This window comes from Bidens hawaiensis, unplaced genomic scaffold, assembly GCF_021521415.1.
Source record: "Bidens hawaiensis isolate Kalapana, Puna unplaced genomic scaffold, B.hawaiensis_p1.1 tig00017673_1, whole genome shotgun sequence".
NCBI lineage: Eukaryota > Viridiplantae > Streptophyta > Magnoliopsida > Asterales > Asteraceae > Bidens > Bidens hawaiensis.
Genome location: NW_027492669.1, coordinates 270844 through 296577, shown reverse-complemented (window position 1 = coordinate 296577; position 25734 = coordinate 270844). Strand labels below are relative to the sequence as shown.

General features: G+C 34.4%; 2 protein-coding genes across 2 annotated transcripts; one reads left to right on the top strand and one right to left on the bottom strand.

The window, feature by feature from the left end:
• The first annotated feature begins 1712 nt into the window (after positions 1-1712).
• Positions 1713-4122, top strand: LOC143554418 (uncharacterized). The gene is made up of 3 exons (XM_077044180.1): positions 1713-1889; positions 1989-2247; positions 3509-4122. Exons 1-3 carry the CDS (start codon positions 1713-1715, stop codon positions 4120-4122), a joined length of 1050 nt encoding a protein of 349 aa, XP_076900295.1.
• A 4648-nt stretch (positions 4123-8770) lies between these two features.
• LOC143554414 (formin-like protein 18) lies at positions 8771-20578 on the bottom strand. The gene is made up of 17 exons (XM_077044175.1): positions 19758-20578; positions 18685-18902; positions 18418-18612; positions 16546-17672; positions 15577-15700; positions 15427-15498; positions 15000-15098; positions 14815-14856; positions 13839-13919; positions 13698-13748; positions 13531-13612; positions 12284-12378; positions 12053-12124; positions 11257-11373; positions 10450-10518; positions 10284-10350; positions 8771-9089 (listed from the first exon to the last, which is right to left on the bottom strand). The coding sequence occupies exons 1-17, from the start codon at positions 20515-20517 to the stop codon at positions 8902-8904; spliced, it is 3459 nt and encodes a 1152-aa protein (XP_076900290.1). The 5' UTR covers positions 20518-20578; the 3' UTR covers positions 8771-8901.
• Between the last annotated feature and the right edge of the window lie 5156 nt (positions 20579-25734).

The window sequence follows — 25734 nt, the reverse complement described above, 5'->3', positions numbered from 1 at the left end:
CAAGCAATTAATCACAAGATCGAAACTAATCAGAGAAGGAATCTACCTAGGTAAGAATCCCATGCATCAACAATCATCAAGCAATGGACAAATAACATGATATGGAAACTGATTTCTAAACGTATTCATCTAACAAACCCTAAAGGACCCTCAATCGCATCAAGTAAAATCCTAAAGAATAAATATTAGATTATTAAGCAATCAGTTATATTGATTTCCTCACAGTTATCAAATAGGGTTAATTAATAGTATCTAAAGCAAATAATCTCACGAAACACTAAACCCTAGATAGCTTGATAAACTAAACACGACATCATGAACAAGGATCAACACAATAAGAAAGAATATTGTCACTAATCTATCCTAGCATGCGATTGACCAAGACACATGAACAACTCCTCACCTTACAGCTATTGGAATTTAGCAGAACATTCAAAACCCTAACCAACTATCAACAAGATTCTATGATCTAATGGGCCCATTCAATCACAATAATAAAAACACCAAGTAATGATTAAACATAAACCCTAAATCTAAAGAACACAATCAAGAGATATAAGATTTATGTGAAGCAATAATTAATAATCAATCAAGATAATAAACATTCATATGCATCAAGAAAGCAAAATCAAGTCTTTTACTATTAAATCAACAAAACCATAATCAAATCAATTGTCCAAAGCAAGAATCAAGCTAACACATGTTCATCAAACCTAGGTAGACATGAAGTCTAGCCTAGCATAGTTATAATCAAAGACAAATAACTAAACCAAAGAACAAAGATAAACATCATGAAAAATAATGAACAAGAACAAAGATAAAGAACGAGAGAACCCGTCTTAATCGACCCTTGAACACTTGTATGAAAGCTCTATGATGCTCCTTGATTCCTAGCCTCCAAAACTTCTCCAAACCCTTGGTTTTCTTCTCAAAATCGGCTGCCAAAGTCTCTTCAATCGGCTAGGTTTATAATGGTAAATATATAGAACGAGATGGGCTTGGACTTGCAAAAACGGCTGACCAGAGAGGCCTAGGCGCTGCGCGGCCCCCCTTGGCATAACCATCGTGCGGCGCGGCGTGGCTTAGGTGGGAGCTACGAAATTTTGTTGTTATTTCTTCTTAGATCTTTGTTAAATCTTGATTAATCTTTTCTTGAACTCCAAGTAACATTGAGAATCTTCTAGAACTTGCTTCCCTTGCTTCTCCAAGCCACCATATATATGAAAACATAATAAAACATTAGTGAAGCAATCATGTAATCACTGACGAGCACAACGAACTTAAACTTCTCACGAAATGATAGAAAGAATTAAAGCTTTAACGTTCAAGACACCAAAAGAGTTAAAACATGATAATTATATAATACTTGACTCAAAACCTTATATAATAAAATACTAACTAAACACGAACTAAACCGAACTTGAAACATTAAATAAACACAACTTTACAAGGGATTCGAGATGTATAAATATATGTATATCAGTCGATAAAGCAAAAATCGAGACCATTTCAAAGCTCCCACCACCCACATCTGTCAAATCCATTCGAAGTTTTCTTGGCCATGCTGGTTTTATCGCCGCTTCATAAAAGACTTTTCAAAAATAGCTCGGCCAATGACACAACTCCTAGAAAAAGATGCTCCCTTCGTGTTCTCCGAAGAATGTCTAAAAGCATTCCAATTTTTAAAATATAAGCTTGTTGATGCCCCAATCATGGTAGCTCCAGAATGGACACTCCTGCTTGAACTCATGTGTGATGCAAGTGATTTCGCATTTGGGGCAGTGTTGGGCCAAAGGAAGGATAAACACTTTGATCCAATTTACTACGCCAGAAAAACTCTCAATGATGCTCAAGAAAACTACACCACCACTGAGAATGAGCTTTTGGCTGTAATATTTGCATTTGATAAGTTGTGTTCTTATCTTATCCTTTCCAAAACCATTGTCTACACAGACCATGTAGCCATTAGATAACTTTTTAGCAAACAGGATACAAAACCTCGATTAATCCGATGGATTCTGCTTCTTCAAGAATTCGATATTGAAATAAAAGATAAGAAAGGCGCCGAGAATGTAGCAGCCGATCACCTCTCCCATTCAGAATACCCAGCTTCACAAGAATTAGTGGAGTCCCATATAAATGACAATTTCCCCCATGAACTTCTTATGTATATCCAAACAAACGAAGAGGAATATCCATGGTTTGCTGACATCGCTAACTATCTCGCAAGTGGGGTCATGATCAAAGGTTTGACACATCAACAAAGAAGAAAATTCTTTTCCAATGTTAAACATTATTTTTGGGAGGATCCACACTTATTCAAAATCGGAGCCGATCAAGTCGTCCGTCGATGTGTGTTTGGAGATGAAGCAACCAAAATCCTCCAACATTGTCATGAAGGACCCACGGAAGGACATCATGGGGTCACGTCCACCACAAAGAAGGTTTTTAATGCCGGTTTTTTCTGGCCCACCATCTTTCGAGATTCTCATGACCTTGTAAAATCTTGTGATGCATGCCAACGGGCAAGCAACATTTCTACACGAGATGAAATGCCCCAAAAGGCCATACAAGTCTGTGAAGTTTTCGATGTTTGGGGAATTGACTTTATGGGACCATTCCCGACTTCGTTTGGAAATCGGTATATCCTTGTTGTTGTCGATTACGTTTCGAAATGGTGGAGGCTCAGGCTTTACCCACCAATGATGCTATGGTAGTTGTCAAATTCCTAAAAAAATTGTTCTCACGCTTTGGTGTTCCAAAAGCACTCATTAGTGATCGGGGAACACATTTCTACAATGCCCGAATGGAAAAGGCATTGTCTCGCTATGGTGTCCACCATAGATTTTCAACACCATACCACCCACAAACTAGGGGTGTTCAAGAAATCCGAAATCCGAGAAAAACCAAAATCCGAACCGAAACCCAAATAAACCGATCTGAATTCTTATTCGGATATTCGGATTGGATCAATCCGAATATCCGAATAACTAATTCGGATTCGGATCGGATTCGGATATGGAATTTGAAAAAATTCGGATTGTTCGGATTATTCGGATATCCGTTTAATCCGAATAAAAAACATGTTTTTAGTGGTATCTTTCGGTTTGTTATATTCATTAGACTATTATTTGAAGTTTAAACTTTAAATTTTTTTTAAGAGTAATTCGTATTTTTTGGTTTATATGCTTATTTTGATTCTAAACTATTAAATGTTAGAAACAAAAAAATAGAAAAAAAAATTAGGTTTATTTCGGATTATTCGGATAATTTCGGATTATTCAGATATTATCCGAATCCGATCCGAAATGAATTCGGATAGATTCGGATCGGATAAGAATATTTTAATTCGGATCGGATCGGATCGGATTTCGGATAGGGTCTAAAAATTTTCAAATCCGAATAACCCGAATAATCCGTTATCCGATCCGATGAACACCCCTACCACAAACCAGTGGGCAAACTGAAGTCACTAACCGGGGCATTAAGCGAATTCTTGAGAAAACAGTCGGGCAAAATCGTAAGAGTTGGTCTGAAAAGTTAGATGACGCATTATGGGCTTTACGAACCGCTTATAAAACTTTTATCGGTACCACACCGTTTAGGTTGATTTATGAAAAAGCTTGTCATCTTCCTGTGGAATTGGAGCACCGAGCTTATTGGGCGTTAAAGGCCGTTAATATTGACTTGGTCGATGCGAGCGAGACTCTGTTCATGCAAATTCATGAGTTGGAAGAATTAAGAAATCAAGCTTATGCGAATTCTACAATCTACAAGGAACGCACTAAGTTGGTACACGATAAGCATTTGAAAGAACACAAATATTTCAAAACGGGTGATCGTGTTTTGCTTTATAACTCTAGGTTGCGTTTATTTCCCGGAAAACTTAAATCTCGTTGGTCTGGCCCATACTTTGTAAAGAAGGTTTTTGATTACGGGACCGTGGAAATCGAAAATGGAGATGGTCAGTCATTTAAAGTCAATGGTCATCTTTTAAAACTCTACGTCGAAGGACAAATTGGAACCGTCTCGAAGGTAATGCTAATCCATTCCAAGAACCCTTCAAAGAAAGTCACGGGTCTAGCCAGGACCCTTAACCAAAAACTTGGCACTTGCACATAGTTTTTGCAACCAAAAAAAAAACACTTTTTAGGAAATGTCTAGACAATTTTCAGCATATTTGGGGTACTAGTTGTTCCGTGCCCACTCTAGACATTATATTATCTTATTTTTATGACTTTTTATGTTGTTTGTTTGGATGGTTGTTGCTTCTTTCGTTGAAACATCTAGCTGGAAGAGAAGTGTGGATTTCGGGCGCAACCCTTGGCCGCCGGCATATAGGGGAGTTACTTTTCATCCTTTCCCTGCATTTTGTATTGCATTTTTATATATCTTTTCACATTGAGGGCAATGTGAGATTCAAGTATGGAGAGGGGTTTACTTGAACTTTGTTTTGTCCCATAAAATATTTTCAAAAAAAATCTCTCCAAATTTTAGTTTTTGTGTCAAATATTTAAAAAAAAAGAAAAGAAAAAAAAAAGAATAATAATAAATAAATAAAAGACCATTAAGCCTTTATTGAATTTTTGACAAAACCAAGGGTTAAGGTTGTATTTCGAAAAGTGCTCATTCAAACCAACCATCGAATCAACTTTAGCTTAATGTAAAAACTGAAAATATGGTTTGTATTTCTTGAGAAAAATCTTCATGCAAAATGTGGCGTTTAAACTCAATCCCTCCGTTCTCGTGAGCAAAGCTTCAAGCCTTATTACAATATATTATCGCTTACGTTTTGGCGGATTGAGTGAGTCAATTGTTTCGTGTAATTTAAAACTTGTTTTGGGCATACTTTTTGAGATCCGAATGAAATGTTGTATAAAGATGGAGGTAATATATGAACTACCCAAACATTTCTTCAAACACCATCACAAACCACATTAACCCTACTCCAAAGAAACCTTCCCTCCTACCTCAAAAAAAAAACCACTTAACCGCATCAACCCCTTCAAACAATTTTACACCATTTGTATTTCAAGATCAAGTTTCAAGAAGACCAACGACAGTCAAGACATTTGTTTCAATTGTAGGTCACTATTTTTGTATATAGTCAAAAAAAAGTTCAAAAGAAGATCACCACGCACAAAATGTGATGAAAGGAGCAATTTTTGTGAACTCAAAAAGCATGGAAGATTTATCACAGCTCCCGATCAAGTTACATTTGTTTATAAATACTTTTCTTTTAAACCCACAAACCTTGAACCAACAAGCCTTCCACACTCTATCCAAACAAACACCAACATCTATTACCTCCCTGTTTATGCAAACATTTCAAAAAGTGGGTGGAGAATGGATCCCTAGACAAACTTATTTTTCACAAGTTGTATTTTGACAAGAGTGTTCATATATACATACAACATTACATGTATGATCAGATATAAAACCGAGTGTGAGTGAACATTGTGAGAACGCGTAATTTTGCATAAAAAGAAACTCATAAATACAAACCATGTTTTCCTATGTCACTACATATATTTATACGATCTACGTCTACGGTCTCATTATCTATTACCATTTGGAGAATTTTTATATTTTGCTTGCTTGAGGACAAGCAAGGTTTAAGTGTGGAGATGTTTGATGTATAATTATTTATAAATCTTTATTGCGTCATTTTATACCTGATTCATATTATTTTCTTGATAATATTATTGAGAATCGATTCTAATAAGCCTTTATTTGTTTTTATAGGAAAAATGAGCTTAGGATACCAAACATGATGAAAAACAAAGAAAATAATCAAGAAAAATGAAAGTATGGCCCTAAGCATGGGGCTGTGCCTCAGCCAGGCATGCCCCATTCCCATCTGAAGACACATCAGCCAAGCATGGGTCAATCCTCAGCAGACATGCCCTACGCCTCCTCAGAAGATGGCAAAAAAGTAAATTGTCCCCCTTTTAGCAGACACACAGGGTAATGCCTCACCCAGGCATGCCCCATGCCAATCAAGCCTGCCAAAGAAAGTACCAATCAGTGCATGCGCATTTAATGCTTGAGGGACCAGCACAGCCCAAGCCTAAACCAGACATGCCACGTGCCTAGCAATATGCCAAAGAGTACAACAGGGATCACGTGGTGTATTATAAGGGGACCAGCATGGGTCATGCTTTGTGCACAGTAGGCTTATATAAAGACCATGCATGTTGTCATTTGGAAATCCGATCTTGGAGAGAAACACTTTCATTTTCACTACAATATTCCATAGAATTAAAGAAAGAGAAGCTCTTGAACCCCTCATACAACATCAAGAAGAAGTCTTAGCATCATCATAATTATCTAGCTTGGTTTCTTGGTTAGATTATCTTAATATTAAACATGAATGTTATATTCTTCTATTTTGGTGTATCTTTTATAATTATCATGAGCTAAAACTCTTTATATCACCTTAACTCATGATGAAACTTGACAACTTTTGATAGTTGGAATTAATATATGATAATTTTATGTTAAAACAATGACTAGTTCTTGGTTATCTTTTGATGAAATATTGTGTTTAAACAATTGAAAGTAATATACAAGAATTATAAATGGTACATTTTGTTATGTTGAAAAACTCTTGATTTTATCATTTATTTATACTTTATAACTTTTAATCTAGAAATAGTTAAAACAATTATTGTATGCTACATGAAAATTGGTTAAACACATATCCTCATGTTTAGATTTGAAAATATTGAACATTTGTTATGAATTGATATTCTTGTTAAGTAATATTATAAATAATTTGTTAACACAACTATTTTAATATTACACTTGGGTTGAAAATTCATAAATCAAGGGAATACTTGAACTTAGCCTAATTTAATCAACCATAGGTGAATTATGTGTTGTTCATGTAATCTTTCCGACCGGTTGTTAGATTTTAATTTCGTAATTGAGTGATAATTTATATCTTTATATTTCAACATAAAGGTTCACTTACATTATAGTATGATTTGAGGTTATTAGTTTGTATAATTCATACTAAGTTTTCCAAAAAATCATTTGGATGGTTATCTATAACTAGAACCTATTCTTTTTAAAACAAAATAGTGAATTTATCATATATTTAAGTTTACCGTCATTAGGAGTCAAGTGGATTCTAAGTTAAGGTGATAGCTTCTTAATTCTTGATTACCTCCATTATCGTGTTACTTGTTTTAAATTATTGTTACAAGTTTTTCTAAAAATTTAATCTTAAAAACAAATCAATTAAACTCATTTTTCATGGTTATTATATTTGCAAAGGTTTGATATTAAAATTTACGTGTCTATGGATTGATACCCAGTTCTCGCTGTTACTATATTACCACACGACGGGTACACTTGTCTTTTGTGTGTGTGGTTAAGTCTACGTAAAAACCATTTTTAAAACCCGACAAAGTGTGATAAATCTTTAATAGAAATATATATATCTCACACCACATCAGTCACATTCGTAGTTTTTTTATCCCAAACTCTAGTTAAGCAAAAGCATATTCAAATCTTAAGATTTATGATGAAAATCAAGATTATATGGAAGATCCTGCGATTGCGGGGATCCAATAACACATTTTCGTTTAACAGTCTCTTACAAACATAAGATAGTAACATCAACGTGATGATATTAACAACCATTGTTGAATCCATTAACTATTTTCTTAATCATAAGTTACCAACGGTCACAGTTCAACTCTTCCGGTGTTAATATAACAAGAAAATTATCGTTGATCGCTTAGTTACAAAAACATTTCAATTCCCGCGTCTTTATTGAGTACCTCTTTTAGCAAAGAATGTGCTTCTCGTTCAAACAAACACGTAGGAGCATGTTGTTATAACATGGTAATAGCGCCCACGCTCGATATCCAGGTTCCTAATATTTACAAAACTGCCATCGTGTATCGGTTCATCTTTGCTGCAGAAAAGTTTCAAGTCAGGATAAAAACTAAATGACTATTTTGATGAGAACCTAAACACGGCCCCTATATTTATTCATGTCAGGATATCAACTCCAACCCGAACACAGTTAGAACCATATAACATAAACATAAACTATTTAACTCATATATCTAAACGATTCAACCAGGCTTGCAGGACGTAAATAGCGGTGTAAAAGAGCCAAGCTGCTTGTGAGCTACATGAGATCGGCTTGCTAAAAGCTCAAATCAAGCCAAACTTATACGAGCTTGATCTGCTTAATTAACGAGCCAGAGGTCGAAGTTTGTTTAACAAACAAGCCCGAGCTTCACCTATCGAGCTAGAGCTACTCGCGATCCGAGTCTATCATTTATATAATTTTTATTTAATATGTTAAATATAATTATACATAAAACTATTATAAAAAATAATTTATGTTATAAAACAATTTTATCCATATGTATAAAAATAATTAAAAATGTATATAAATAAACTATTAAATAAACGACCCGGGCCCGAGCAAGGCTCAAGCTTCAAAATACTATTCACGAGCCGAGCTCACACTCTTGTAAGTTAAAAGAGCCGAGCCCTTACTTTAACACCCCTAGAGGCTAGATGTATATGGGTTGTGATCAAATTCTAATCTGGTTAAAAGGGTAGTAAACAGGTTGGCAGTTTATAAACGGACTGAAATGAAATTGTAAGCAAATGATACGGACTGTAAAACTTTGCATGTAGAAATCACAAGGTATATATTTTTAGCCGTTTGTTCTGATTTTTAAGTGTTAACCCGTTCATTTTTAGTACAACCTGAACACAACTCTAGGTTAAGAGGCTAACCTTTGATGGAAACGCGATGGCCATAGAGTTGCAGCATGCAGTGGTAGAAACAGTGGTAGTACACAACTTTACATTATTGATACACTGGAGCCCTTTCTTGTCCCATGGATAAAAGTTAAATGAGGTTAAAATTTATTTTACGGGTTTTGTAAGAGTGCTTTTCGTATTTTCCGACTCTATATTGGAATCGGTTGGTTTTGACACTTCGTTTGAAGATTCCTTCTCTTTCTCTGCTTTCTTCTTCTCGGCCTCGAGTTGCTTGCAGTTTTCATCATGTGCTTGATTGAACATTCTCACAAAGTTCTTTAGAGTTGCAACAACTGAAAAGGAAACGACAATATACAATTTTATGCACGTAGTATGTTATATTAGAGATAGTCGATAGAGACCTTGACGAATCTAAACGATAATATACAACTATGAATGGGTTGATTCAGGTTAAAACTACAACTAAAAATATAGGGGCGGTTCAAATAAGAACCTCCATATAATTAGGAACACATTTTTATTTATAAACTGTGAATACATTGTTTGTTGAATAATTAGGAAGTATACTGGAATACTATGATGTACTTGCAAGTGAATAACTGAATACTTGTATTTACCAGTGTATAGCACTTGCGTATAATGCATAAAGATTAATCAGAAGTAGTAGAAGAGAGATACAAAGGCGGTTACATAATCGTCTTGTGTATCGCATTTAATGCAATACAGTTCTTGTGGTTCTTAACATACTATTGGTTCTTAAACAAATGCATTATCCTTAAGTTCAGTTTTACTGAAAAAATTTTAAATATTAAAAAACAATGAATGCCCCTTAATATATACACACATATATAGGGCATGTTCAATACAAAACTAACTATAAGTAGAGTACTACATAAGCACTTGTAAGTAGTGATTGTCAGATAAAGTGAGTGAGAAAGAAGGCGGTTATGCAGTTACATACCTACCTCATGTATCATAGTTAAAGCAATAGGTACAGTGATTATGCGATTCTCGCAATTCTCATATTAAAACTCGTTCGGTATTCAATTTGTATTCAGCATCCCTAAAAAATATTTCAAAATGTATCTCTAATGCATAAAAAACCTCCTAGATCAATCACTTATTTATAAAATTTGATTATTATTGCACTAGTTAAAAATATACGTAATAAAATATATTTTGGTTAACTCAACCCAAAGTGTGCAAAAAGAAATAAAGAACCGCCATTTTGACCTAGTATCCAACCCTCCAACAGTCCCATGTTTCCAAACCAGTTTTCATACGCGCAACGGTTTAACTCGTTTGGCTGAACATGTTTGCATGTTCAACCAAAAACTGAGCTAAACCATTTTAACTAAACCCGTGAATTTTGTGTTAGGTTCGTGTCATGTGAAAAATTCATACCTGTACTTATGTAGGGCTCGAGAAGGTAAAACTAAAAAGGTAATTTAGATGTAAATAAAAGGATGTTAAGATACCAATAAGCTTCCAAATTTTTAAGGTTTCGAAAACAAAATAGTAATTACCATGTTCATACGGGCAACGGGCAGGGTCCTCTCCAAAATAGAGAATTAAAGAATCAACATTTTTACCCTATAAAACAATAAAAAAAAAAAGTACAAGTCATTATTGATAGATAAGAGATCTTTTGACCACTTATAGTAAAAATAAGAAAAAAAAAATGTGACATACCACCAAAGAGTACAGTGAGGCCAAAGCCCTTGCATCACCTTCTGCTGAACAAAGAAATTCCTTCAATGCCTAACAACAAAAATACGAAATGTGAATGTGTGTAAGCATAGTCAAACATAACTGTTCTAGGTGGATAAAAGTGACTCGGGCCTATGACCAAGCCATACAACACCGAGCCGTAAATAACCGAACCAAAACCGATTTTAAGTTTTTTAGAACAAGCTCTTTTTCGGTTCAGTTTCAATTTTGCTATCAACCAGAAAACAAAACGAATGAACCAACTGGAACCGAACCGAAAAAAACAATTTTAAGTAATTTATTAGAGATTAATAAATGGTATTGTAGCTCCAAAAATTTAGGCTCAAAGGTGTTATAATCAATTAATAAAAAATTGAGGCCCGAAATTTCAGGCCCAAATTCAATATTTTTGGCGAGTTTTTAGCACAAAATTTTCAAGCTCAAGGTAAATCCAAAAACACCGAAACTGAATCAAACCCATTGTGAAACCGAAAATCGATGGTTTTTAAAAACCCAACTCCAACCCAAACTGACTCATACACACCCCTAGTTTAGTGTAATAAACAAGATTACAAAACCATCTAAAACAATAAGATGATTTCTTAAAACTAAAACTATGCTATAACATAATGAGGTTTTACAAAAGTTATATTCCTGTCCATTCTTTTAACACATTTTAGCTACTTTCTGCATTTAACCTGTTTGGCATGTTATCAATCACATACAACATAAATTGGCCCGTTTTAATTTTAATATAAACGGGTCAAAATTGTCACCGCCAAATCTTACCTTTAGAAACTTTTCTGAAACAGGTCCATCATTTTCAGCAGTTGACAATTCCTGCACAACTTTCTCGAGTCCTTTGCTAATCGTTTGCATTTCTTCTGCCAAAAATTTTAGTTGTACCTAAATAAAAAGTAATCATTAAAATTTACACATGAAAAATTATCAATTTAGACCATGAGGTGATTCATACACGAGAATCTACTTTTGACATTTTTACCCTCATACCTCAAACCCTTATTTTTTTTCCATATATTGTAAGGATAAAATTGTAAAAATCAAAATATTGTTGTGTACAAATCACTAGGCTTGTAAATGAACTGAACGTTCAGAACCATTCGACTGGAAGTTCGTTTATTTTGTAAACGAATGAATATGAACAAAATTATTTGTTAAGTTAGTTAAACGGAGGAACATGAACACATGTTTTGTTGGTGAACGCTTTTTATTTATGCTCATTCGTTTATGTTCAGCTAATTCGTTAGTTTACATTTGTACACGTTCGTTAATTTATTCATTTAAATTTTTTAGGCTCATTTCAGTTACTTTAGATTGGTTTTAACTCAGTTACGTTTGTTCATTATGTTCAGTTACGTTCATGAACCGTTTTTTTATATTGTTAACGAATAAGCATAAACAAACATGAACAAGAAATTTTGTTTGTTTAATTGTTCATGTTCGGCATTCGTTCGGTTAAAGTTAAACAAACAAAAATGAACATGCTCCATTCCTGTTCGTTTGGTTCGATTACAAGCCTACAAATCACGTCCATATTTAAATATTTAAACTCCAAAAAGATCACCTTTGATGCAGGTTCCAAACTGCTAAGATCCTGGGAGAAATCAAGTAGTTCGGGTAGTTTATCAGCAAGCACCTAAAGTATCCACCAGAGCTAGCATGAACAAAAGTGAAAACATGTACAAAACTTTCACAAGTTCTTATTTTATTGTTTCTCTCTATCTTGAAAACCATATTGTAACTATATAAACAAGATTTAGTTATAAGTTCATAAACGTTTCAAGATTTAAAGTACCTTACAAAGATAATGCATGAGTGTCATTCTCGTGTTTCTTGCACGGGTATCTGTAAGTTTAAGGAGACTATCCAATCTGAATCCAACAGCAGCGCCTAAAATTAAAAATTAAAAATTAAAAATTAAAAATTAAAAAGATATGGTCCAGAAATGAGAGCAAAGAGTTCAGAACCAGCATTAGGCCTGTAAATGAACCGAACGTTCAGGAGGAAGTTTGTTTATGTTTGCTTACTTAACAAAGGGACGAACATAAACAAAAAAATGTATTCTTTTAGTTAAACAAAAGAACATGAACACGTCTCATTTGCTCATTTATGTTCATGAAGGTTTGTTTATGTTTGTTCATTTATATTCTTTTTCATTTATTTAATAAACAATCATTCATAAGCAAAAAAATGTGCTCGTATAGTTAAACGAATGAACTTGAACACATGTCTTGTTTGTTCATTTATGTTCGTGAAGGTTTGCATACGTTCATTCAATTAAATTCGTTTATGTTTGTTAGTATTGTTTGTTTGAGTTCGTTTGTTTACATTTGTTAATATTTTCATGTAAATTTTTGGCCCATTACAACTTAGTCTAGTTTTAATAACTTTTTAGGCCCAACACATTGTTCTTCATGTTACTTTTAACGAATTTAGATCAGCTATGTTCATTCATCTATGTTCAGTTATGTTTGCTCCTTCACGTGCGTGAACCGAACAGTTCATTTATACTGTAATTCTGTAAAATGATCAAACATAAACAAACACGAGCATGTTCATTTTTTTAGAGAACAAACACGACCAAGAAAACCCCGTTCATTTAATTGCTCATGTTCAATCATTTGTTCGGTTAAAGTTAAACGACCGAATACAAAGTTTGGGTCGTTTACAAGCCTAGCCAAAATTATAGCTTGTTGATGAGAGGTATTAAATATTATTTAAAGTCAACTAGAACCATATATACATTAACAATGTAAAGGCAAATGTTTTAGAGGTGGCACTTTTGACCCGTTTACTTATAAATAGGTCTATTCGGGTTAGGTTTTATCTCAAACGGGTCAAGATAGAAAAGTTAGCTTAAATGGGAATCGCTCAAAAGTCGCCTAAATTGTATTTTAATACATATAATATTTTCAAGATTATCATCAAAATGATATTATTTTTGTAATCATATTAGACAAACTAATAGTTTATTATATACTTAGATTAAAAGTTATGACATGGTGAAGTGCTATTTTCAACAAGCCACGGATAATAACTTACCTCTTGCTGTCCCTTGGTTCAAAGCATTTCCAAGAGTGAGAATCGTTTGCATGACTCTCTTAAACTTAGAGGAACTCCTGACCTGACATATGCATTGGTTTGACAAAAGTATGATTGAATTAAACCGTTTCTGACTTGTAGACTAAGTTAACAGTAAAATAACTTGCCTGCTCCACTGCTGAGTTTACTGCGTTTAGACTCTTCCTAAGATCATTTACCTAGATAAAAAGATACTTAGAGCACCAAAATTTAGAAGCTAAAAAAAGCAGAAAATGCATGTAATATGTAATTGTTTTTTTTCCTGTTACCTGTGAACCAAACTGTAACTTGAAGGAGAAAACTCTGAGCTTTGATTCTGTTCGTGGAACTTTCATTAGCTCCAAGAAGAACTGTTGCAATCATAATAATAAAGCCCATATGATTGAGTTCATTGAGGTTGTAAAGATATTGGTATGGGTGTAAACGAGCCAAGCCGCTTGTGAATTTAAAGAGATAAGCTTGCTAAAATCTTGAAGTGAGCCGCGCTTAAACTGGCCCGAGCCCTACCTCAGGCCTGAAAATAAGCTTGTTTAAATAAACGAGCTTGAGCAGTAGGCTCGCAAACCTAAACAAGCCTTTTGTTTTACAGTTTATTTTAATCTTTTAAATAGGCATTTACATAATATATGTTATTATAATAAATTTATGATATCGATAACTAAATAATTTATATTATAATATAATAAGAGTTTTAATCATAAATATAAATGTAAATAACTACAAATAAATATTAAAATAATTACATATACATACAAGTAAGTTAATAAACAAGCCAAGCCCAAGCTTGTAAAATTACTCACGAGCTAGGCTCAAGCCTTAGAATTAAAGCTCGAAAGGAGCTGAGCTCAAGCTCAGCTAAGCTCTAATAAGATAAACAAGCTCTAGCTCCCCGGCTTGTTTACACCCCTAGTTATTGGTCCCAGTCCGGTAACACCGGAAATAGTTGAGGTGGCTGGGTTAACCGGGTTTGGTAACAGGTTAAAGCATGCTGGGGTAAAAACTATGGGTTAGCCTGCAAACGCCTTTTTGTCCCTGTTCATTTTCTTAATTCAATATTTCATTTGTTGATTATTTGTACAAGAAAATATTACTGCATGATAATCTAAATCTTTTCATATAGCAATTCAGAAGGTTGATTGTGTTGAATGTTTTAATTTAAACCATTTGAGATCAAACAAAACACAAGACGCATTCGTAACTAAATGGGTCAAAATCGCCATCTCTAGAAAATAGGTATTACAGAACCTGTTCGCATTTGCCCAATTTATCCTTCTCTCCTTTATAGTTCTGAAATTCAAAAGTATAAGAGAATTACAAATTAACTTGATCTGCATCATATGTAAACTCGGTACAAAATAAGTACATGGTGCAAAGGTGCAAGATACCACCACTACTTACAAAATTATGAGAAGAAAAAAAAAACTTATTACCTTTAGCGATTCCATCTCTTCTTTTGTAGGACAAAATTTTATGAGGTTATCCACCTGATCAACGTCCAGTGCTGACTCATCTAAAGCAAGGACATAGTCCTACCAAGTTTTTAAAAAAAATCAGATATTGTATACACAGAGTGTTACAGTATCTAGTTTGTTATTATGTAACTAACACTATAAGGTAAACAGTGCATGTTAAGTGTTAACAATAATAATATTTCTTACTTAGAAATAATTTAGTTCAACTATTATAGCTTCTACTTTATTAAACTATTATCGCTTTATACTTTGGAAATTGTTGACTTTATTTTTAAGCCGCGCATGCACATGTACTTTACTATGTCTTTTTTTATGCACATTTTAGACATTTGATCAATAGTTTCTTCAACTCAGTAACATAACTATAAATAACTAATACGCTTACCATTAGCTCATCCAATGGTATCTTCACCTTTGAAAGCATAATCTCGCAGTTGTATGCCCGCCGAAGATCAATCTAAAAGGTCAAAATTGTCAAAAATGTAAGTTATAAATAGATGATTGAGAGTATTTGTTATAAAGGTAACAGTTTTACCAGTTGGACTTTTTCAGGCTTATTAGATTTTGCTGCAGGTTTTGATTTTGCACCCTTCTTGTCTGCATTAGGATTCGCTGCTGAAAAAAGATTCTCAAGCTCTGATATATCAATCTCCGGTGTCCTAGTAAACCATAAAATCAAAAAGTAAATTAATAAAACAGTACTCGATAGAAAATATCATCAGTTTACCAAGTTTCCTAAGTGTTCCACTAAAGTCACTCAGCTTTCATTAAGTGCTTCAATCCTATATAACCTTTTTTTATAAATGGTTAGATTTTTTAATATAAAGTGATTATGAAACACATGACGCCCTGCTTGCGGTGCGCGCATATAATGTACATATGTGTGAACCCTCGGGTGGGCAAAAGTAAAAGTGCACTAATTTTGACGTTATTTTACTAATCTCGTGAAAATAACGTTAAAAGTGGCGGAAGGTTAATCAGGCATCATGTGGTGGCGTTGATAGCGGAAAGACAAGGGCACATGCACCAATCAGCCGGTGTCCCTGATGATTGAGTGCTATGTGCCTTATGTCCAAGGCTTGATGCAAAACTACTATCGAGCCGGGGGTCTCACCGGAAGCAGCCTCTCTATCCCTATGGGATAGAGGTAAGACTGTCTACATCTTACCCTCCTCAGACCCTACCATAGCATTGCTATTGGTGGGATATACTGAGTACGATGATGATGATGATGATGATGATTATGAAACACATGAATCTTGATTACTAATAAGTGATAACTATTTTCCAGTCACCATACTCAAAAAGAAATAATCACTAAACAGTAACCAAGATTCACATATGTTTCGTTTGCGACACCTAATTTAGAAAATTTAAACGTTCATACAAAAATTATATAGTACTGGAACAACTAATGAAAGATGAGTGATATTTAGTATAACGCATGAAAAACTTCGTTACTATTGCGTAAAGTTAACCCTTTCTCAGGTAAGGAAAAACTTACTTCACAGCTTCATCAGATTTTTGTGTTTCATCCCACAAGCTTCCTTGTACTGCTCTTGTTAGTTTTAACCAATGTAACGGCTTCAGTTTCTTTGCATTTTGATTTTTTGACATTGCCGGTGATAAACCGCGCCCCCGACCTAAAGGTGGCGGGGGAGCTGGAGCACCGGGCAAACCGCCTCCTCCTCGTGATGGTGGTGGCGGCGGTGGTACCGCACCCCCCTTTTCGATTTGATTAGCGGAAGGTGCTATTGGAGGAGGTAGAGGTGGTGGAGTTGAAGAAGTTTGTGAGGAGTTGGGAGCTGGGGGCTGTGGTGACGGTGCAACTGGAGGAGCAGGCGCTGGCGGTGGTGGTGGTGGTGGTAATGATGGTGTTGGGACGGGCCCACGTGGCGTGGTTGGTGTCTCTTTCAAGTATAGGTTTGGAGGAGGTGGTGGTAGTGGTGGTGGTGGTGGTGCTGGTGTATATGATCCGCCTTTCGTTTCTAGCTTTCCTTTTGCAGGTGCAGCTGTAGGAGGCGGTGGTACGGGTGCAGTTGGAGAAGGTGGTAATACGGGTGCAGTTGGAGGAGGTGGTGGTGGTTGTGGAGATGGAGATGGTCCAGGTTTCTTAGCTGGCTCTTCTTGTAAAGGCCGGTGTGGATGAGCTGGCGATCGTGGTGGTGTGGGCCCACGCTTCGTGTCTACCTTCTCTATCAATGGTGTAGTTGGTATAAATAGTGGTGAAGAAGCTGGTGGTCTGCATGGTGCACTTGGTGTTTGTGCTGCAGGTGATTGGTCCTCTCTAGAAGATGTTGAAGGTCCAGCTTTTGTATGAATATCCTTTAACGGCGGGCTAGGTGGGAGAATGGAGGGCGGGAATGCAGACCGAGTTGGAGAAGCCGTTTGAAATGTTCTAACATCAAAATCTGCATATTTCTGCGAAGGCGACTCGGACATGCCCAATGGAGAAAGAAACTCACCAGAAACATGTTTGCGAAGGTAAGGATGCACGGGTTCATCGGTTGAAATACTATGAGATGGACTTGTTGAACTATCTAAGGATGTTTGAGAACCGGTAGGCTTCACCTTAGCCAAGTGCATATGACTCTTTGGATCCATTTCTAATGCTTCAATACGCTTTTTATCCTGAAAAAGCATTTTACATGAAGAAAACTGCAGCCTTTTTTATCATAATTTGTGTGTTTACCCAAATCTTTGAATAACACAACGTTAATATCACAAAAATTGAACATACTAAATCGTTTTCATGAAAAATCCGTCAACGTAATTTTGGCATGTAAAAGTCTCTTCACATGTCAAAAAATCACGAAAAAGTGTCTCAACCCGATTCTGCTATATTAGAGTTCCTATACTTGTTTATAATGAACGTACTTGTAAACAATATCTAAAATACTGACCCGTTACCCTTAAATTCATCAAAACAAGATTATATAATTAGTTTTTGCAAAAAAGTTGAATGTCACTTGACAAAACTTCAGAAATTTAAGAGAACAAGTCATTATTTTAAATATTTTTTCACAAGTACATGAATTCTAGACAAGAATGGGTACTTCAGTATAGCAACACTGGGTTGAAGAACTTTTTTGTGTTTTTTTACATGCGGATGGACTTTAATATGTCAAAAGTGACTTAAACATGAAAAATGAGAAAGTATGCTGGTGTTTTGTAATATTAATCCTAGAACAATTTATAAAGTTGTGTGCATAAAAAAGTACACTTCGCCACTTTGGTCATGTTTCATTGTTTCAACATGTTTAACCTATTTGACTTGATCCGTTTTTAGTTATTTTTGTTCGACACTTCAAATCACAAACTAAAACTGACCCGTCATACATAAACGGGTCAAAACCGCCACATAACTACTCTCTACCTGCTCATAGTCCGATGCAACTATGCTTTGGAGCACACTGAACGCTTCATCACTTTTAGGAACAAGCCAATCGACACTATTAAACATCTCTTGAACCGTAGCAAATGCTTCAATAGGGAGACCTTCTGATTTCTCAATAAAGTATGAATCTATCGGAACTACAGAGGCTGCAACATCCATTTCCGAGAAAAGAAACTGCACATATAAAACTAAGTATAAATACTTTTATTAGGCATTATATAAAAAATATAAATTTGTAGAAACTACCTCGGCCTTGAAGTCATTAGGGATTTGATAGTTAGCATCCCACAGTACATCAATTTCATCACGATTGAGGATTAAAATATTTGATCTGATGAACGATGTGTTGAACATTGCACGATATATTATACTTTCGTGCTCCCAGTCCTCATGTAAGCTTATACACTCAAGTACAATGTCACCTTGAATATGGCATTCGAGATCGATCATAACCAGTTCACAATCTGCCTGCAAAAAGTAGTAGGAGGTCAATAAAGACATTATGTTTCCACTTATCAGTTTTGGCAAAACTGGTAAAACAGACGGTGCTAGATTTGTTCAAATAGTTGGCTCGTGGCTACTCAAAACCAGCTCGTTTGTAAACGAGCCGGGCGAGGCGGCTCAGTTTGTAAACGAGCCAAGCAATCTGACTCAGTTCTTAAACGAGCCGAACTCGAGCCAAGGTAAGCTCGGCTCGTTTAGCTGGCTCGTTGGCTCGCTCTTTTAAATTAAAGCCCAAATATAACATATATAAAATCTCAACTCAAAAAGTATATATTTTGCAGTTTATTAATTAGGCATTATGTGTATGTTAAAAATAATATTTTTTTCTTTTTACATATATCAATATGTATACAAATTTAAAATTTATTTATTTAAAGTAAACAAGCTGGCTCGACGAGACGGCACGAACCTTTTACGAGCCAAGCTTGAGCATTTCAGCTCGTTAAGATAAATGAGCCAAGCCATATCGGCCCGGTTCAGGGTGGGTAGCGAGTCAAAACAGAAACTTTTGGGTACGAGTCTGGTCATATTGAGAATTTAATCTTGCATATAAAATTAGTACATCAAAATTATGATTACAAAAAATACTTTATTTCAGTAATAATCTTAATTGTTAATTAGATACATTTAGAAGGCCATATACACTTTTTTCCAAGGTTTGAGACATTCGCCCTGATTTAACTTGTTTCCTTATAAGCTAGCATTTTTCACCCGTTTATAAGTAAGTGAGTCGAAACTGCCACCTCTAAGTTTTGCCAATAAGACAATTCAGTTACAAAATTAATTTTGACTACTAAACATAACAGCAACAAAACATGCCTGTTTGTAATATCGAACATTCTTACTCCTCATCGGGGTTGCAAACAAAAGTTTGGTAGTTTTATCACCGGGCATGTAAGGATCTTCTCCATAAATCCTAAATATAGGACAACAGCCACCTTTTCCATCAACATCAGGAATCATACTCATTATCACACAATCCAAACTCAGTGCTCGATCCAATGGTGGCCATTCTGTACCCACGTTCCTCCTTGATACATACAGCAAGTACCTCAATTGAGAAGGTAAAGGATTTAACGATGAAAACAAGTGCAACAACTCACTTGGAGCTTGCTTATAAACCATATCCAATGTTTTTGATTCCCCGGAGTAATGTTTACTGTAAATCAAGAGTGCGGCCAGCATGAATGCCAGAACGGGCCAACCGCCACGTTCACAATGCATTAGAAGAATATTTTGCTCCCCGAATGAGAGCCAAGATTCACATGATCTTAGAAAATGGTGGATGGCTTCCATTGAGAGTAGTGGACAACCTTCATAGTGACGAGGGTATTCGACTATGGTCATATCATGAGTTGCAAGAGCATAGACGAGTTGACTCGCTATGTCTCCCTCGCGGAAATTGAAAATGAGGATTGATGCGTCGGGGTAATGGTCCTTAAGGTGATTTACTATTTTTCCCACATATTCTTGGTAAGTTTCTTGATCCCATTCATCAATAGAGAAACAATAGTCGAATACTATACATGAAACATACAATTTCATAAGTGAACATGAAAAATTAAAACTGCCCATGTATTAAATACAGCAAAATTGTTATATGCATATCATAATAGGTTTGTAAAACAAGGATAAAATAAGTAAATAACCAAATGTCTACATATCATAATAGGTTTGTATATCATATTTGGTTTGTAAAAAAAGAAGAAAATAACCGAATGTGCTATTTAAAACAAATATTCCCGTATTAATAACCTATAAATAAGGTTCATGAAACCTTCAGGTTCGAATCTTGCTTCCACTATTTAATTGTCATAACCTCTGCCAAATGCAATTTACCTGACCCTGTTGTTTAGCAGAGTATTGGCAAGTCCATAAATTTTCAGGTAAGCGGTACTATGGTTACCAAAAAAATAAGATTCATAAGAGACATTCCTAACTCCTCTATTAAAAGAACAACATCACATTGGATTTTGAATAGCAATGGCATTACTTGAATAACTTCAAAACCAAATTAGCATGATCAAACTATTACCCAACATGATCAACTATAAGTCTATAATGCAACTGATAACCTAATAACATTCATATTCATATCATATTTGGTTTGTAAAAAAAGGAGAAAATAAGTAAATAACCAAATGTGCTATTTAAAACAAAATTTCTTGTATATTAATGACCTAAATAAGATTCATAAAACCTTCAAGGGGGGATACGGTGGTAAACACTTGATTCCCCTCTACTTAGACGTCTCATATTCAAATCTTGTTTTCACTGTTTTCCTATCATAACTTATTTTAGGTCACCTGCCAAACACAAGTTGCAATTTACATGTTCCCGTTGGTTAACACAGTATTGGCAAGTCCATAAATTTTCAGGTAAACGGTTAGAAAAAAAAAATATGGTTCATAAACACATTCCTAAATCCCCTATTGAAAGAGCATCCACATTTGGATTTTGAATAACTTCAAAATCTAATTAACAAGACCAAACTATATTACTCAACATGATCAACTATAAGGTACTGTTTGGTAGCCTCTTAATGATTCCACTAAGAGGCTACCTTTGAATCGATCAGAGGTAGTGTGTGTTTGGTTACACCTCTTAATGGTTAAGTTTCATAGACATGCTGTCAGATGCTACCTCTTAATAATCAGCCAGACCTCTGATTGAGTCGGCACTAGATTGCCAAACAACCCCTAAGTCTATAATGCACTGATAACCGATAACCTAACAACATTCATATTAACATCAAATCCTCACGTTAAAACCTAAACCTCCTTCACACATTAATTGAATAAACGTAAAAACGGACGGAAGATCATGTTCATGTTCGTTTGTTAAGGAACTGAACTTGTTCACAAACACAAAGGAACATGTACTATATATTACCCAACCTGATCAACTATAATAAGTCTATAATAATGCAACTAATAACATTGATATTAAATTCTACCATTAATTAATAATTCAATTCAATGTAAACGTAAACGTAAACGTAAACGTAAAAGCGGTTGAATGAATGATTACCATAAACTCTATCAGAAATCTCTAGAAGTCCATCAGGTGGCTTCCTGTATACAAATTTACGTAACAATCCCATTCGATGAAACCCTAGAAATACCAATTCAGCACCTAAATCCACCGAATCATGTGTACACGTACACGCTAATGATGCTGGCTTGGCTGTGTGTTTGTATGTATAACTGTAATTGGATGACAATGTGGAATAATATAATAATTATTAATTGTCTGGAAAATTAATTAATTTGTTTTGACGTGGAAGAAGAATATTAAACTATAAAAGTGCAGAAAGAAAGAATGTTGTTGTCTCAGATCAGCTTCGGGACGAGAGTGGCCGTTGCTCGGAAAAGAAATTTAATAATAATATTATAAATTTTTAACCCCCTTAACTTTTTATTAACTTCCTATTCCAGCCTTTTTAACTTTTATTGGTATATAGACGAACCGTTTGGCTGAAACTTTGTTCGTGTTTATTTATTTAAAAAATAACGAATACAAACACTAGTTCGTTAAACGAGTGAATATGAACGCGTGCTTCGTTCGTTGAATGTTTGTGAAAGTTCGTTTATTTGAATTTGTTTACATTTGTTCGTTAATTTACGTTTTTTTTAGGTTCATTTGCTTATATATTCATTTAAAGCTCATCATGATGATGTTCATGTTTACTTTTAGTTGTTATTTGTTTAATTATATTCACTCATTTATGTTCATTTTTGTTTGTTCATGTATGATCGTTTTTTTTACATTTGTACAAATTCATTATATTGTAAATGAACGAACATAACCAAAACGAACAAATATGAACAAGAAAATGTTGGCCATTCAATTATTCGTGCTCTTTCATTTGTTTGGTTAAAATTAAACGAACAAGGTGAGCATGTATCATTCATGTTCGTTTTAATTACATAATGTGTAAAAACTTATCATATTAAATAAAAAAAGGTAAAACTTTTTTAAAGCTAAAATGTTATTTATAAACTTTATTAAACCAAAAATAAACCCTTGATGGTCTAGTCCTCGGTCTTCATCTAATACCAATTTAAGTTTTGGTCCAAGTATATCCGATTTTGACATGAAAATCACCCTACTTTAATTAATAAAGCTAAACATGACTCATATATTTATTCATGTTAAAGATTTTAATCCTAAGCTATATATAAATAAAATCATGTAACACATGAATGAATTTAAAAAAGTCCAAATGGGTTAGTGTTTGCAATCAAGATATATATGGGTAAAGAGATCATACACGGGTTGACAAATTGTAATCATGTTATATATAGGTTATATATACGGATAAACAAATCATACATAGGTTGTGGTTATAAGAGCACCTGCAACGGGCTTCAAGGCCCAAAGTCTGAATACATGTGGCATCTCATGGACTGTGCAATGTAAGGACTCCACCGATGTGAAGATTGAAGTTTTAATTCATGTTTGTAAATTCAACCCTACAAAGGACTTAAAAGTGAGCCCTCCACTCAAGACAATGCGGAAAATAAATTGGAAAATCTGAATGCTTCTGCCAAATACAAATTGCAAAAATAAATTACAAAGAATAACAATAACAATTAATAAATGACAACATAATGCATATTTTAACTTCCACAAAAATATTAAAGATGTTATAAACTATATAAATTAACACACACTACATATATTAAATGTTTTATTTTTTATGTTTAATGTATGTTTCATTTTAATGTTTAATAAAGTATATTATTTCTTAGATGCTATATTTTTAAATTTATATTTTTTAAATGTTTGTTAAAAGTAGCCACTGATTGGACTTCCCATAAAGTTACTGTAGCTATGCGTTTCCTTTACTATATAAGGTAATAATAAATAAATAAGAAATTGAGGTGGACTTGTGGAGTTCCTTAATGAGTCCAGCTCATTGCTTCCCTCTCTATCCATCCTTAAAACTCAATTTACAAGATTTCAAACCTTTTTAATTTTCACAATATCGATTCTAAAGTTATGTTAAAACACAATTAGCTAGGGACCTTTAATTTGGTGACTAGACTTCTACCTCACACTACATATGTCTTCGTTTGTATAAGCTTTATACGAGCCGTTGAAGACATGTGGACTGTATGGAATGCAAAAAAGTTGTTTTTGTGTCCCCTCCATATACTTGTCAGTCAGTCATGTGTGATCTATACGGCCGTATAATCCTATACAGGTCGTTTAGGACTACGGGAGAGTGGTGTATGAAAATCATATCCCTTTAAAAACACATATATCTCCTCATTATTTTGTCCACTTACAAACGTCCTTTTATTTCCACCTTGCCAAATCTATTTTTTTGTTTGTTATTATCACCAAATTTCCTTTATAACAAACTCTTTTTTTAGTTTGTATTATTTAAAATTATATAATATATAAGAAAGAAATTAAAATCAAATAAATTTAGGATAGAACAACTAACCATTTTATTAATTAAAAAACTACATAAAATAAAATGTTACACAAGTTAAACATTACATTAGCTCGAATTTGTCGACAAAGTTCCTCATGCCTTGCACGACTTCGGGGTCCATGTGTAATTTATCCATGAAAAGCAGTGTCATGTCTTAAAGAGTTAATCATCCATTTGGGTCTTTAGCAACTTTAGTACAAAAGATATGTTTATGATATAGTTGTTGCAACTTCAACCCTACGTCCTCATCTGCTAGCCCCCCCCCCCCCAAATACGTTTGGGTGAATGTGTGGCTTGTTCGGCCACCTGACGTACACCATGTGCCACATTGTTGTTCGTATCGACCCCTTTAGTCGCGTTGGAAATGCTCTCATGCTCTTATAGGATTTATAAACACACACACACACCAGCCAGTTGGGCTGGTGTGTCAGTTGGTTAACATACAAGAACAATAATCTATAAACAGACACTGATAATCCCCAAACTGGACAATAAGCCTAAGAATCTGCAATTCGTTAATATGTTATATGATTTCTTAATTAATATTAAGGTTATTAGTAACTAGATTAAAGAGAACATGCTGAATGAATTAATTACCATAAACGATGATCAATTGATCAAGAACGGCGAAGATGAAGCCGCGGCTATAACGTCAATTGGTAACGATCCTTGCAGACCAGATAATCTAACTAACCATGGGGGTTTGATTCGTGAGGTGTAAAAGCACGTGCATATCAGATTAATTGAATTATGACGAACTGTTAATGTATATTAGCGATTTAGATTAGGATGGTTTGTTCATTATAGAATCCAAGATTGTTTTGATCGTTTTTTCTTAAATTAAAACGTTGGTGTGATTCGTTAAAAGCAAGGAAACTATTTAGAGGATCCAATTTGATTATACTATGAAGATTATTGTCAAGAAAACAAATGGGTAAACGGGTTGGACGGTTTCCGAGTTCAAATATGGGTTTGTGTTTTGGATTAATAATATAATATAAAGTTTAGATCAGATATGCAAAATGGTCCTTGTAGTTGTAATGTGGATACATAATGGGGTTAAAGTATAGTTTAGGGTGTAAATGATATATAAATGAAAGTTATTATTTATATATATTAACTAAATATTATAAACAATTAATAATAAATCATTATTAACTCGATAATTGCGATGTTTTATTGATTAAAATTACCCGAACGAAAACGGGTCAGGTATTGATATTCGATATGTTATATGAAAACCCGAGTTGTTACAGTGTGAACAATGCTTTGACTTATGTAACATATACTTGTCAGAAAAATCAATCAATCAATCAATCAAACCCAGTGAAGTCCTACAAACAAGA